The sequence below is a fragment of the Mastigoproctus giganteus genome, chromosome 8 (assembly GCF_048544385.1).
Source record: "Mastigoproctus giganteus isolate SK-2022 chromosome 8, ASM4854438v1, whole genome shotgun sequence".
Taxonomy (NCBI): Eukaryota; Metazoa; Arthropoda; class Arachnida; order Uropygi; family Thelyphonidae; genus Mastigoproctus; species Mastigoproctus giganteus.
The window spans coordinates 179678386-179694640 of NC_143582.1; the positions used below are offsets into that span (position 1 = coordinate 179678386).

Below are 16255 nucleotides of genomic sequence, written 5' to 3' on the forward strand. Positions count from 1 at the left end.
ACAAAAAAGACGATGTGATCTCTAAAACCCCACTATCATCTTGATTGTGGTTTTTATTCTGGTTCGATTCTGTTTTGGAGTGAGATAAACCTAAGGTTTTCTAACGTCTGTGAGATGGATATTAGTTTGTAGCGTCTGAACTTGTATGATATCCTAAGCAGCAACTTCATAAATTCTTTACTGGATAATTTGACAATACACCATGAGCTACTCTTGCAGACTGTCTGCACTGTTCAGAAAACTTCATATCTGACTGCACAATTATCCCCAGATCTTTTTCATTCTCCACTACCCCTGGGTGTAGTACCACACAGTTGATACGTTACTCTGGGGTTACTGCTACCCATACGCAGTACTTTACATTTGTCAATGTTAAACTTCAGTTGCCAACTCTCAGCCCATTTGCTCAACTTTTCTAGATCCTGTTGCAGTAGTGTACTGTCATTAGCAACCCTGCCAACTTTCGTATCATCTGCAAACTTGGATAGTGCAGGGAAGCCACAGGCTTTTGCTGCACTGGCAAAAAAAAAAAAAAAAAAAACATGCAACCAAGTTGATAGGAAAACACCAATTATATACTCCCCTCCTCACACAGTGAGGTATCCAGTTGACCCTTGAATTTATTTAAATTGTCAGCCTCAATTACCTGCAAGGGCATCTTGTTCCAGATATCAACTCACTAGCCAAAATGAAACTTCCTACAATATAATCTAAACCTTAACCCCTGTAATTTAGAACAATGAGAATTCCACTTTCATTCATTTTACTAATCCCTCTCAGAGCCTTATAAATCTCAATCAGGTCACCTCTGAAGTGCCTGGTTGCCAAGCTCTGTAGCCCACATAATCAGTCTTTCCTCATACTGTCGTCCTGTTGATCTCACCATTCGAGTTTCCTGTCTTTGGACCCTTTCAAGAAGCTCAATGTCATTTTTCAGATGTTGTCTCCATACTTGAACACAATATTCCAATTCATATGTGGCACACATGTTCAGATGCAATGTCAATAATGTACCAAACTGTCACTCATTGATTATTCATCACCAGATCATGTACACAGTCAAAAACGTTTTTAGTGATGGCCATTGCCAGTCTTCCTCAGTGTAGGTCATCTTCCAGGCTCTCCCTCTCTTGTTTAAATTCTGCTGCCCACTTCTTAACCATGGAATAGGAAGGGGTGTCCTTCCTCATGTTGTAACTATATCCTCACAAATTGCCTTTGGTGTTAGCCCCTCTTTTCCCAAATACTGGATGACTGCATAGCGACTGATTTTGTCCATCTTTTCTCATTCACACAACTTGAACTTCATGACCTGTAACGGAAAAAAAAAAAAACTTATTGAAAATGCATGGAACTTGGCAGGTTACTATATGAATTGTTGTACATTATAAGTACAGAAAGTTTTTATACTGTACCACTACCATTTTTATACTCAGGTCACAAATTTTCCAAACATCCTTTGTAATGTCATTAGACAGTGAGAAGTGATTCAAAATTCAGTTCTTGTATTATTACATGTCTAAATATCTTCTCCTCTGACACCTAGCACTTGAGGAAATGTTAAATACTACAAGCATGACTGAGAAAACTTTTGGATTAAGTGGTCAGCAAAATACTCCAGCAATGAATAGAAAAACAATCACCCTCATCAAGCTTGAACTCTCATCAAATTTAATGTCAAAGTTTGCAAATGATATGAAGGCTGGCAAATGATTAATGACAGAAATCAGGGTATGATGCTGCAACAAAGCCTAGAAAAATTAAGCAGATGGACTGAGGTTAACAGATGGCATAGATATTTAACACTGATAAATGTAAGGTACTGCACTCGAGTAGCAGAGATCCCAAAATAACATACCGATTGGGCAAAGAATGAAAGATACCTAGTAGTACACTTACCTTTAGGCAGCTCTCATTATTGTACATTTACCATTAGGTAATTGTAGGTGACTCTACAATTACCTAGTGGTAAATGTACAATTTTACACTAGGTTCTCTGAGCAGTTCTCTTTCCTAGCAGACAGGCTGCTAGGAAAGCTCGCAGTATTCTGTCAATGATATACAGGAATTGTGTTAGCTGGGATAAAGAGGTGATTATTCCAGTATATAAAGCAACAGTTAGTCTGCATCTTGAGTACAGCATACAGGTCTGGACACTTCTTTTTAGGAAGGATGTGTGCAGAGAAAAGTAGTCAAGAATACATGTTAAGCATCCTTGACTACTCTTCTCTTACAATGAGAGACTCCAGTTCTGCAAGCTGCAGCACTTTGAAACTAGGCACCTATGAAGAGACCTGACTGAACTGCTTAAGGCTTTAAATGAGTTGAGCAAACACTAAATGCTCACGGCATCCTTACTCTTTTTCAGATAATACAACTCTGTAAAATCTGGCAAGTTTTACAAAAAAAAAAAAATCAACATTTTATAATTTGGAAATATTTAGAAAGAAAGCAATTCAGCATTAGCAATAATGACTGCACTTGTCTTTAATCTTCTTCTTTGTCCTCGCCTTCTTCCCACGTTCATATGGGGTCGGCATTCCCTTCCTTAATTCTTTTCCTCCATTCCTTTCTAACCAGGGCTTCCTCTCTCCTCTCTCTTTCAAATCCTCTGCCACCTTGTCCTTCCCTCTCAGCTTAGGTCTCTCTCTCTCTCTCTCTCTCTTCCCTATCACCTCCAGCTTTTCACACCTCTTCCCTACTTACTCCCCACTTCTTCGTTCCACATGACCAAGCCACCTAAACCTAGATTCCTGGTTTTTTTTTTTTTTTACTCAGAGGCCCCCGTACCTCTAATGTAGTCATTTCTTAACCTGTCCTTCCTCGTCGCACCACACATCCATCTTAACATCCTCATCTCCGCCACTTCCATCTTCTTCTCCTGGGCCCTTTTAATCGCCCATGTCTCAGCACCGTACATCAGTGCAGGTCTAACCACAGTTTTATACACTCTTCCCTTCATTCTACAACTAACTTTCTTATCACACAGCACTCCACTCATCTTTCTCTAGTTCAGCCATCCACATTGCACTCTGTGCTGTATTTCTGCACTCAATCCTCCATCCCTCTCAACGATCGATCCCAGATACTTAAATTTCGAAACAAATAGTAGCTTTTCCTCCTGCAGTTTTATAGAACTCTCAACTTCTCCATTCAATACCATATATTCTGTCTTTGTTCTACTAATCCTCATGCGTCTATCTTCCAATGCTTTCCTCCATTCCTCCTCTGCCTTTCCTTGGGATGATTCGCACAGTACAATTTCATCCGCAAACAGCATACTCCATGGTGCTCTACTCTTCACTTCTTTCACCAACACATCCATTACCAGATCAAACAGATATGGGCTGAGAGCTGATCCCTGGTGCAGCCCAACTTCTACAGAGAACCCCTCAGTCATACCTACACTGCTCTTAACCTGAGTCACCGCTCCCTCATACATATCCTTCACAAGCCTTACGTACTTCTCCGATGTATCCTTCTCCCTAATACATATCCATACCTCTTGTCTGGGCACTCTATCATATGCTTTTTCCAGGTCTATTAACACCATGTGCAACTCTACTTGCATCTCCCTGTATCTTTCCATCACCTGCCTTAAAGCAAAGACCACATCTGTTGCTCCTCTTCCCGGCATGAAACCAAACTGTTCCTCTCCTATTTCCGTCTCCTGCCTTAACCTTCCTTCCACAATTCTTTCCCGGATCTTCATCGAATGAGACATTAACTTTATTCCCCTGTAGTTCCCGCATTCCTGCACATCACCCTTTCCTTTAAAGATTGGCACAAGTATACTTTCCCTCCACTCATCGAGAAATTGTCTTTAATAATACATGCAAAAAAAAAAAAAGTGACATTTCTTTTTTAGCATCCAGCAAGATTTAAACTGCTTAAATACTGCAATTGTGTTAATTCTGAAAGCAGGAAAAACTTATCTTTGCAATGAGTTATCTGGTATTGCACTACTTTTTAAACAGATGGTCTCTCCCAAAGGTTAAATTGGCCATGTGCTTAAAAGATGAGACTGCTAGGACAGCCTGGTTCAGGACTAACTGGTCTGCCACTATTTCGTAGGTGGCCTCTATTGACTAAGACATAGACAAAACAGTTATAAAGATGTTGTGAGTTTCCATGCAGTATAAAAATCAGTTTTCAAAGTTCAAATCAGATAACATTCGATTATTATTATCAAATCAAATTATATCATTTCACTTAATGTTTTCTTCACAAAGTATGCCATCCATATATCTATCCTGTTGTATAAGGCAATGGTTATGTTGCATCCTGTTTGGAAGCTTTATTTTAGAAAGCATGTAGGAACACGTACAAAGAGGAGCAGCAAGACTAGCAATAACATCAGGGACACAAAAAGGTACTCTTTCCAGAAAAATAAGAATTCTGTAAATTGCAGCATCTGGAAATTAGGTATTAGGAAATTAGGCATTGTTTAAGGTTTTGAATAGGTGGAGTAAACTGAATGCTGATGGCATCCTTATGCTTTCTCAGACAACACAAATGAGGAAATACACAAATTCAAATTGGGGGGAAAAAATTGTAGCAAGCCAGCTGTGCAAAAATAAGGGATGAGCAAATGGTGTTTTTTTTTTTTTTTTTTTTTTTGGTGATGCTGTATAAGCTTGCTTCTTTGTATCATTTTGCCAATACTAGCACTAATATCCCACTTTCCCCTTCAGTATGAGTTGAATATTCTCCTCTGAGCTCCTGTGAGTCAATGCCGTTATCCAGAAATAAACATAAAATTTATCTATTTATTATTACAACCTGTACTAAGTTCTCCACCAAGTATTGCAACACTAGGTCCAAACTGTCTGAAATTTTCCATTTACTACTGTCAGCTATCCCAGATTGTGGTGGATCAGGCACTGAAAATAATGTTTTCGTCAGTATTACAATCTGATTGCCATCAAATTTTTGGCCCCCCCATACGTATTTGCACATTTACTCTAATATCTGTCTGCTGAGGCAGTACTAGATGTGTCAAAATGTATCAACTCAGGCTACTCATATATTCATTTTGTTGCTATCCCCACTTCATGAAAAGTGTCCCACTAATCCATTTGATCATCTCTGAGAGTTGGCACCTTGTTGTAATCACTTCTAGGCTTTCTATCTTAGCATGGTCCTGGTCTGAAGCTTCAAAGAGATTGGCAGAGAAAATATGTCTCACTGTAGTGGGTATCTACAAAACATATTCTAGAATTATCTAAATTCATTAGATATCTCTAATGAATTGTTTTACAACAGGCTGCCCACTGGACACCAACAATCCTCCGTTGAGACAGGCATCAATGCAAAACGTTCCAAAAAAAAAAAAAAGATATCCTCTGGGGAATAGATGAAACATAAATGCAAGGTATGCCCAGTAAATATCATGAAATATTTCCAAAATTTAAAATTTTTAATTGATGGAACATATTAAAATAAAATGTAATTCATCAGATATTACAACTAATTTCAATAACAATATAAAATCTATTACAAAAACTAATATTAACCAATGGATAAAAATAAAGCAGCAAAGATATCAATAAAATACCTGGCAGTTTTTGTTCTCGCCAAAGTGACATTCAAAGACCTTCTCTCTTGCTAAAAATATTTCACATGATAAATCAGATCCATTCCCCTTTCCAAGACCTACATAGATTGCAATGTATATAATTTTATTGTCAGAAATATCTAAATGCATTTTTATGTAATTTTTTAAAATATTTTCTACAATAGTAAAAAAGATTTTAAACTATAAATCTGTGGCTTAATACAAGAACAACCAATATCAACTTTTGGTCAAAACGAGAATCTCATTTTAGTTAAGACATTGGTTGTTCTTGCATAGAAAAGAGAGAGCTTATCAGATAAGCTAAGAAATGAGCTCACAGAAATGTGAAGTTTTCTATGCAAGAATAATCGTTGTTTGTTATTTGGTTTGGTTTTTAGGACCATTAGCAACTAAGGCCATATTGCTCCAGGGTATGCTGTGGTCATTCCCTGACCTTACTGCATCCTCTGTATTTGGTGGTGATGGGCTCGAACCCTGGTCTAATCAAGAAGCGCGTGCTACACACTACTGCTCCTTCCCACCTGGCTACGGAGGCGCCATCAAGCAAGAACAATCAATGTCAACTAAAATGAGATTCTCATTTTGACCAAAAATTGACATTGGTTGTTCTTGCATTAAGTCACAATAATAACATCTTTAACTGTAATAACCACACCCAATACATATATTTTTATTTCATTCAATATAATTTTTTTTGTATTGAAGGCAGCACATCTCATATTTTTCTGATATTAGTGATAAACACCATAAATTATGTTAAAAAGTAGTGTAACAATCTCTTTATAATGAAGGGTATTCCTATCTTATATGCTTAAAAAAAAAAAAAAAAAAAAAAATGAAAGGAGAAAAAAAGTGCCTTCATTTTATAGCTTCTCATTTACTGTAGTAACCAAGTTTTAAGAAATGCATATTTTATGAAGTGGTACTGATAGAAAACTGACTTCCATTCCCACTCAGGTTTATTATTTATATTGACTTTCTTTTAAAAAGAAGGGGTGTGTGTGTGTGTGTGTGTGTGTGTGTGTGTGTGTGTGTGTGTGAGAGAGAGAGAGAGAGAGAGAGAGAGAGAGAGAGGGAGAGAATAAAACATATGAAGGAAGGGGCAGAAGCATAAACTAGTCTAGCACTCAGTGAGACTATTTCCAGCGGGGGGAAAAAGAGAAATTCCCTCTTGAAATTGGTGACTTTTTCATTAGTGAATGATGCAGTTTCCACATACAAGATACCTTACTTTGTGACAAGCACAATGAATGCAGATGTTTATGCACACTTTTGGAATCACATTTGAATCCTACTATAATAGTCACTTTTATCATGCAGATTAACTGCCATTTTCAAGATACCTTTTCTGCATGACAAAATAATTTAATTAAATTCTTTACATTAGTTTAATTTATTAGTACATTTTTCTTTTCTGTCAATATCATACACAATTCATTGCAAATCAAAGGTTATTTTTAATAATAACGTTTCGAGTTTAAAAATGTCTTATTAACAATCCTGACCTGGTCTGATAACAGTGATCCCAATGAAAATTGGTGACATAAAAATAGAGCAAGTGATTGGTCAGAAATATTCTAGGTCAAAAAGGAATGCTTAAGGGATACTTTATGGCAATATTAGTTATGTCTAAAATAAGCCTATAGTCAGTCTGTAGTATACCAAAGATCACATTCATTTCCTTAGATGAAGTGTCAGGTGATCTAATGAGACTGAGGTTTGTCTATTCTTATGAAGCCTTATTAATCTGTCAAAAAGTTGTCTATGGATCGGGCCTCCACTTTCTTTTTTTTCCTAACTCAGGACTAAAAATAAAATATATGGCATATATGTTTTCAATCTAGCCACAGTTGCCTAGAAAGAGTATTATTCAGAAATAAATAATACTCTTTCTAGGCAACAGGCTTCAACTCTTTCTATTTTATTATATTTGCACCCAATAATATAAATTTGATTATGATGTGAATACTGTGGTATAAGGGCCACATAGAACTATATAATGGCATATCTGGAGAAAGTTGTTGTTATTTTTGGTTTTTAGGAGCATTAGCAACTAAGGCCATATTGCTCCGGGGATATGCGGTGGTCGTTCTCTGACCTTTCCGCATCCTCCGTATTCAGTGGTCACGGGTTCAAACCCCGGTGTTCTCCCTAATCTCCCTAATCAATCCCTCTCACCCCAGTGTTCTCCCTAATCAAGAAGCGTGTACTACGCACTGCTGCTCCTGCCCACCTGACTACGGAAGCGCCACCTGGAGAAAGAGGGCCCCCCCCATGTCTCAAAGAAAAGGCAGGTTTGCAAGGATGACAGATGTTCTAAGGAGGCTCTATATCAACAGGAGAGGCTATCTGGTGAATGTTAAAAGAAAACACTTCACTGTTTACAATAACAAAGAGGGCAATTATTTCCATAAAACTTTGATTTCTCTCCATACATACATAAATAAAAGTATTTTGGGAATTGTTCTATAGGGAAAAGTCAAATCAACACTGAATTTAAGGTTTTAACTAAGATTTTAGAATCAAAGCAATTCAACCTCTCACCCCAGTGTTCTCCCTATATATAATAATAAACAGAAAGAAAACTGGATTATATAAACTAATAAATATATATTAGTTTCAGATGTTCAAGCAGTACTTGAGATGGAATAGCCAGATTTACACCAAATTTTCAACACATTTGTTTTTCCTGGGAAGTTTTTAAGATGAATTAAAGCTTGAACCACAGTCCCCTCCCACAGAAATTTATATTTCTGTGGAACCAAAAGAAAAGTCCTATTGGGTGCCAATATGACTTTTCTGTTGGTTCCAGTAGAGATTTTAGGTCCAATTCTGACTCCACAGCCTCCTAGTTCATCCCCACGGAAACACTATAATACAGGTGGAACAGTCCACTCCTTTTCAAATTTCAGTACTTTTTTTAGAATATTCTTCTGAATCTTTGTATCAATTATGTCAATACAATTTAATAAATATTAAATATTAATATACAGCATACTCTGGATTTACCAGGATTGGATTAACCGGGACAGTTCAAGACTCCAAATAAAAAAAATAAAAAAAAATAAAAAATCAACCAGAAATCATAAAATTCAAGTAATAACTGGAATAAGTATAAACAGATGTTTTGAAAGTCGTAAATAAGCAACAAGAAGCGGCGTTATAAGTCGTCATTGGGAGATAATGTACCTATTATCTTGCAACCCCCACTGTCTTCACACCTGCCACTCAAAAAAAAAAAATAAAAATAAAAAGAAATGTTTAGGTTGTTTTAGTGCATCACGTCAATTCTTGTGTTCCGTTGCACCGCAAAAGGACAAATTTTGTTTCGTTATTTATGTCAGGGATGTCAATTTTTTTTTATAGTAAATATTTTTTTTTGTTTAGAAATCGCGAAAAATAATAAGCAATCAATAACGACGATTATGGCACGCACAAATTGCACAAGTGAGATACAGAGTAACAAGCAAAAAATTGGAAAGAAGAGAAGATTCTTAAATTTTATTTGTTTTTTTATATGACTGAAGATTTCAGTGAAAGGGATACACATTTCACCATAATAATGTAAAAACCCACAGAATTCCAGCATCATTGCAAATGCAATAAGATCGAGTTTACTACTCGTTTATATTAATTAGATGCACTAACAGAAAAGACCAATAAACTGGAAAGCGCAAATTGTTTTTAAGGTAATGAGTGACCTCCAGAAATGTGCTTTGGTAAAATGTAAGCTTGCGTGGAGTGATAATAGTGAGTTCTCGCCTTAACCCTGTAGAAGTTCTTTACAGAAAATTTCATTTTGATTGTTATGGTGCCAACTAAGAGAATAAATGACAGCGGTACTAGTAAATCTACCAACAAAAGGAAAGCGATCGATTTGGATCAGAAAATTAAAATAAGGATGTGTTGAAAATGGTCAAACATTAACAAGTAATGCGCCAAATTCAGATTTGTTAATAATAATATAGTGGCAATATGTTATTAGTCATTCCTGAGTTACGTAAAAGTCCACTTACATAAGTAGTCCTGGATCGTATCTCTTACATATTGGGGACTTCTGGATTTTTGGATTAACCGGGAAATCAAATATCCAGGATTTTTTTTTTTACCATCTATCCTGGAAAATCGAGAGTCTACTGTATATTCATGATACTGATATGGATTCCACGTTTCACATCTAAACTGTTGATGATACAAAGACTGGCACAGTGGTATGAGAGTAATCAGGGTATGCTACTTCAAGTTCTGGATAAACTGATCAGATGGGTTGGAAAATGGCAATTGAGGCTTAACAGTGATAAATACAAAGTACTGCCATTTGGGTAGCAGTAATCCCAAAACAACACAATCTGGGTGATACCAAACTAAAGGTAGTGGAAAACGAAGAATAGGGGTAATTGTACAGTCTGACATGAACTGAAACATGAAGCTGCAAGTACAGCCCATGGGGGTTCTGTGAATGACATACAGGAATAAAGAAGTGATTATCCCATTATATAAGACAATTTTTAGGACACATCCAGAATACTGCATACAGGTTTGGAAACCTCATTTTAGGAAGGACACAGATTGATAGGGAAGTGTGTAGAGAAGAGCAACAAAATTAGTTGTGGGCACAAAAGGATCCCTGAAGTCCCTCAGGACTGCCACAGACATTCTTCCAGGTATGACAGGACAGGGCTTGCTACCTGAGAGTCTAAAACACTGATAGAACTGACATTTGGGCCTCAGTTATGAGTAAATGGACTGAATTATGGTGAGGGCCAGTGATTCCTGGATTCCCTTCATATTGCACACAGGTTCCTGCCTGCTCAAATGCTTCAGGCAGTACAAGGCCTGGATGAGGATCTGAAATGCTTTGTGGAGGAGAGCATATATAGGAGGGCTATTCTTGCAGAAATGATCTTATGTTTTTCTGTAATTGTGTGCCATATTCAAACAGTATTTAAAATGAGCGAGTTTATGTTCTAAACGGTGCTTCTACTACAAGTCGGGAATCTGCTTATGGAATCTTTATCCTTTATCAGATAAAACTCACAAGAAGGCATAAATTTAAATCAAAAAAGGAATGGTAGAGAAGATATATGCTAGAATTTGCATTCAGCCAAAGAGTAATCAATTGTTGGAAAACGATCTTCCACCTAATGTGGAGGTGGGTAGTTTAATAAATTTAAGGAAGGTTTGGTCAAATTAATGGTAGGAATGGGAAAATTAAATTGTTTTGGGAGGGAGTTGATTCTTTATAAGATTTGTTTCCTTGCATCATTGTGTCATACTAATACTAAAAAATGCTATACAGATTAACCCATTATCAATGTAGAAGGGCTTGAGGTATGTTATTTGATAATTGAACATGCCTGAAATATAGCACAATGTGTACATTACCAAACTTGTTTGAGATTATCATCTGTGACAAACTGTCCAAAATAAAACAATAATAGCATCCTGCCAGCAGTCCTGTGTTAACTTACTGCTGCACTGCTTCCTGCACTCTTCTTGCACTTAATACTTTTCAGTTCTCGCTTTAGAAGTAGTCTGGTAAAATCTAATTGTCGGTTGATAGCAGCTTTTGTACACAAATAGTAGTGGTAGTAGTAATAGAGGCATGTGATGCGAGAAAGCAAGCGTATGAGTTTATGTAGCATCAGCCAAAAAAAAAAAATTCGCATAACTATTCCCTCTAAAAGTTTGTCCAGTTCCTCCTTGAATTTATTTAAGTGATCAACTTCCACAATGACAAATGGAAGTTTGTTCCAGCAATTAACCACCCACTGGCTAAAGGCAAATTTCCACACATCTATTCCACATCTGTCTTTCCTCAATTTGAATTTATGCCTCCTTAGGTTCATAATCTGAGAAAGCTGAAGAATCCCATCAGAATTCAGCATGGTCAACCCATTCAAGGCCTCAATCAGATCACCTCGCAGGTGCCTAGTCTCCAGCTGCTGCAATTTGCAGAACTTAAGCTTTTCTTGGTAAGAGGACCCCCCCTTCCCCTCACCAATCATGTTGCCCTTCTTTGTACATGCTCAAGTAACTCTACATCCTTTCTAAAATGAGGCCTCCAGACCTATACGCAGTACTCAAGGCATGGCCTGACCATTGCCTTATACAGAGGGACAATCACCTCCTTTTCCCTGCTAGCAAAATTCCTATATATCATTGACAAAACCCCATGACCTGCCCTGGCAGCCTGTCTGCATTGCTCAGAAAATTTCATATCCTGACTGCACAATCACTACCAGGTCTTTTTCATTTTCTACCACCATAAGTGTAGCACCACACAGTTGGTACGTTTCTGTAGGGTTATTTCTACCCACATGCAGTACTTTGCCTTTGTCAATGTTAAACTTCAGTTGCCACTTCTCAGCCCATCTGCCCGACTTTTCCAGATCCTGTTGCAGTAGCACACTGCCATTACTGTCATTAACAACCCTGCCAACCTTTGTTTGTATCATCTTCAAACTTGGACATTAAGCCTGATATACCTTCATCAATATCATTGATAAATATACAAAACAGTGGGCCTTACACAACCATGGAGGACTCCACTAATAACATTAGTCCAAAAAGAGCAGCATCCATTGATTACCACTCTGATTATGTCCATTGTCTTCTCCGACTCAACCATCCTTTTTGCTAATGTAGCAAGTTACCCTTAATACCATACTGCTCCAATCTGTACAGTAGTTTTCCATGTGCAAGAGTGTCAAAAGATTTCCTAAAATCCAAGTATATGATATCAAAATTATTTTTTGCATCCAGTTCCTTTGAGACCACATCATAATATCCATTCAAATTTGTCAGACAAGACTTTCCCTTAACAAACCCATTCTGTGTCTGAATTACTACTGCAGCCTTGTCTAGATGATCCTGCAATTCATCTTTAACCAGTGACTCCATTATTTTACCTGGAAAAGAAGTTAAACTAACTGGTCTGTAATTACTCGTGTCACCCTTAGATCCTTTGTGAATTAGGGATACATTTGCACATCATCAGTCTATGGGGGTCTTTTCCCCCTGAGTCCAAGGATGCTCTCATAATTATGGCTAAGGGTTTGCTTGGTTCCTTTACCACCTCCTTTAATATAATTGGATAGATCCCATCAACCCAAAGTGCCTTTATTATATTTAACTTCAACAGTTTCTCCTCCACTTTGCTCTCAGTTATTACAAAATCATTAAGCACCCTGTTACAATTTGATAAACTTCTGCCATTTTCCTCCCTTAATAACTCCTCATGTGTGAATGTATATGCAAAATACTCATTCAGATTATCAGTTATCTGAGCAGGATCATTAACAATCGAACCATCGATATCACAGGGACCAATCTGATTTATCACTTTATTCTAGAGTTTATATAAATAAAGAAGCCCTTGCTGTTTTTCTTAGCATCCTTTGTCAAAAATTTCTCGTAATCTGCCTTCGCTTGCCTAATCTCCTTTGTGACTTGATTACAGACTAGCTTATATCTACCATAGGCTTCTATGTCACCTGATAATTTATATGCATCCCATTCATTTTTATTCTTTGCCACGAGTCTCATTAGTTCATCTGACATCCATTTAGGCCTAAACCTTGAACAATATTTCTTAATCGGTGTGTAAAGCCTATTAGCTTCTGTGATTAATTCCTTGAATGCTTCCCACTTAGAATCTGCTGTTGGTAACATCAATCTGGAAAGTTAAAATCCCCCATTATAAGACATTCTGATTTACTGTTAATCCAAACTGTTAATAGTATGATGGATCTTACACAAATTCTTCTAATTAGATGAAAATAAGTTTTTCTGAGCTGAATTTCTGAAGTGGTCTTTTATCTTTACAGCCTGCTTTTGTGTGTCTGTGTGTGTTTAGCTATCACAAATAATTTATCAATGTATATCACTATTTCATTTAAGTCACAACAATAACTCAGCATAAATTCAACAATTATTTTTATATGGCCACTTACTGAAATAGGGCGCAGAGTGCCATATATTTTTAAGAATAATTGTAACAATCCTAATTCAAAATTACATGAATTATCACACAAGCATATTTTAATATATTTTCAAAATACCTTTATCATTATTTTTAAAATCTTTACTTGCAATTAGCAATTTTTTTTATTTAAATAAAATCAAACATACCAATTTTTTATAATTATATTGATTCACTTTAACAAGCACATTTATCAAACAAATAATTATGTAATATATTAATTATTTTCAGAAAGCAGTATAAAAAGATTACTTAATCCATCTAATTGGATATTTCTGTTAATATACTATATATTTTAACGATACATCATTAATACTGTTAAATTTACAAATGACACTAACCTGCATATCACACAACATATATTATGAACTGTTCTTAGTTATCATCTGTGGCAAAATAATGCAAAGAAACACTTTCTTCATCTATTTAAAAATAAAAAATCGTTCATACTGTTCCTTTTGCCAAAAAGTTTTTTTTTTTTTTTTGGTAGTTGTTGGCGCATTGGCTTCTGTGGCCATAATGCACCTCCAAAGGTTTTTGCAGTACTTTGATCCAAGCCCGAGGCGGGATTCGAACCCGCGACCATTGGGTTGCCAGGCAGGCACTTTACCCACCCGGCTAGCCCGGTCGGCTTGCCAAAAAGTGACCATCCATCTATGCCTTGTAACAAGCTTGTCATCTCAGCCACTTTGAGTGGTAGCAACTTATTTCAACGTTCTACAATTACCTACCTGCTGAAGGTAAACTTTTCAAGATCCAGCCTTTTGTTCTCTTTAAGATTTCATATTTGTAATCACTGGAATGAAGGTGGTGATTGCAAACTACATATTCAAAGCTGTTACTTTTAAGGAAAATTATTAGTTATATCTCTCTCCCATAATATCTCTCTTTTTCTGCCTTTCACACAGGTAAAGCTTCCAGACACAGGGGGTCCCCAGTATCCGAGTCCCTGCAGTTAAGAGGATTAATTTTTGAAACTGATAACAAGCAATGAAAATAACATGGAAATTCTATACAGTATAAAAATGATTGGGAAGCTTGGAAAGAAATTTCGTGTAGATTAATTAATAACTCATGGAAAAAGTTATACCCTAATGCAGTTCGTGAATGCAATTTGACCCGGTTACAAAATGAAATTGTAAGTCTTGCAAAAGAAGCTGGATTTCACGAAGTTGATAATGGGAATATTACTTAACTGCTTGAGTCAAGTTCAAAACCATTTAAAAATGAGGAGCTAGCAGAATTATACCAACTACCACAGAAGAGGAAGCCGAAACTGATGACGTGGCTGAATCACCAATGGATAAAGATTTGAAAATTAAAGAATTAAAGGAAGGCCTTGAGAAAAGTGACCACACTTGAATATTTTTGTGAGAATGGTCCTCTTCATGATCTTGCACAAAAGTTAAGCACAAAATTAAAGAGATAACTAAAGGCTAGGGCAATTTTATCTCAAAAAATACGGCAGGGGGAAAAAAAAAGAAGAAAAAAAGAAACACAACCTGGATTCGTTCTTTATTCGTAAAACTGAAAAATAGTGCAACTTCAATAAACTTTACTTAACCTTACATTGTTCAACACAGAGCCATGCTGAAGGTGAGGCGAACGAGGCTCTTGTCTCGGGTTTAAAGATGAAAGGGACGCCAAAAGAAAGATTAAATAATTTCCATCAAAAGCTTTCCTGAAATCCAAGTATATGATATCAAAATTATTTTTTGCATCCAGTTCCTTTGAAACCACATCATAGTATCCAAACAAATTTGTCAGACAAGACTTTCCCTTAACAAACTCATTCATTTTGATCGGCATGGCCCTGGTTCAATATATTATGATAAAAAATGTCTAATAAAATAATTCCCATTTTTCAGTTCCTTCAATCCATTGTTTCATTTCCAATATACAAGTACATAATACACATTATGAAAATTTGGTCCCCATTTTAAGTGGAATTTTCTGGAACCAATTATCCTCGGATAACGAGGGTCCCTGTATCTCCTTTTCCCTGCTTGCAAAGGGACAGAAAATCACCAATAGAATAAAAAATACTACCATGACTGCCTGTTTACACTGCTGGTTAAATTTCATATTTGATTACATCATAACCCTTAAGTCTTTTTCATCCCAAACCACCTTTATTTCCTCTCTCCTCCCAGCCTGCAAACTGTTCCTGTTTTCTGTTCCTCAGGTGCAAGACGTTTGAGAATTAGACCTTAGTTGCCATTTTTCAGACCAAATTTAGGCTAAGGTAAAGAAAGCCAACACGAGAACGATGAGAAACGTTGGATAGCTTACGCGGAAAATTAGTTTCCCAACACCAGACTCTAGCAATGCTTGCTCGGTAAACAGACGGTAGGTGTTATCGACCTGGAGCCGAAATCGAGAAAGATATATTGATTGACAGGTAGGCGTGGCAAACGATGAAATGATTGGTGGTGGGAGAAACAGAGGACAAGCTACTGTCTAGTCATTGGTTATCATTATAATGTGTATTTATGAGTAAAGAATGGTGCATAATAGTTTAACTTTAATAAAATCAACCAACGTTTTATTTTAAACGTTGGTTGATTTTTTGATGAAAACTAAATTAATAAAAATTTCGTTCTGTTCATTTTTTACGTTGAGTGACCACAGATTGGATTTCAAGAAATTTGCATTTAATGAGAGTGATTAATCATTGTAACAAACGTGTTAAA

General features: G+C 36.5%; 1 protein-coding gene across 1 annotated transcript in view; it reads right to left on the bottom strand.

Moving 5' to 3' along the window:
- The window catches only part of LOC150082041 (phosphatidylinositol 3,4,5-trisphosphate 3-phosphatase TPTE2-like), a 199605-nt gene that overhangs the window by 20499 nt on the left and 162851 nt on the right, over positions 1-16255 (bottom strand). Inside the window, exon 13 of the mRNA XM_090380409.1 lies at positions 5558-5655. Coding sequence (XP_090236535.1) covers positions 5558-5655 — 98 coding nt within the window. The remainder of the gene's footprint in view (positions 1-5557; positions 5656-16255) is intronic.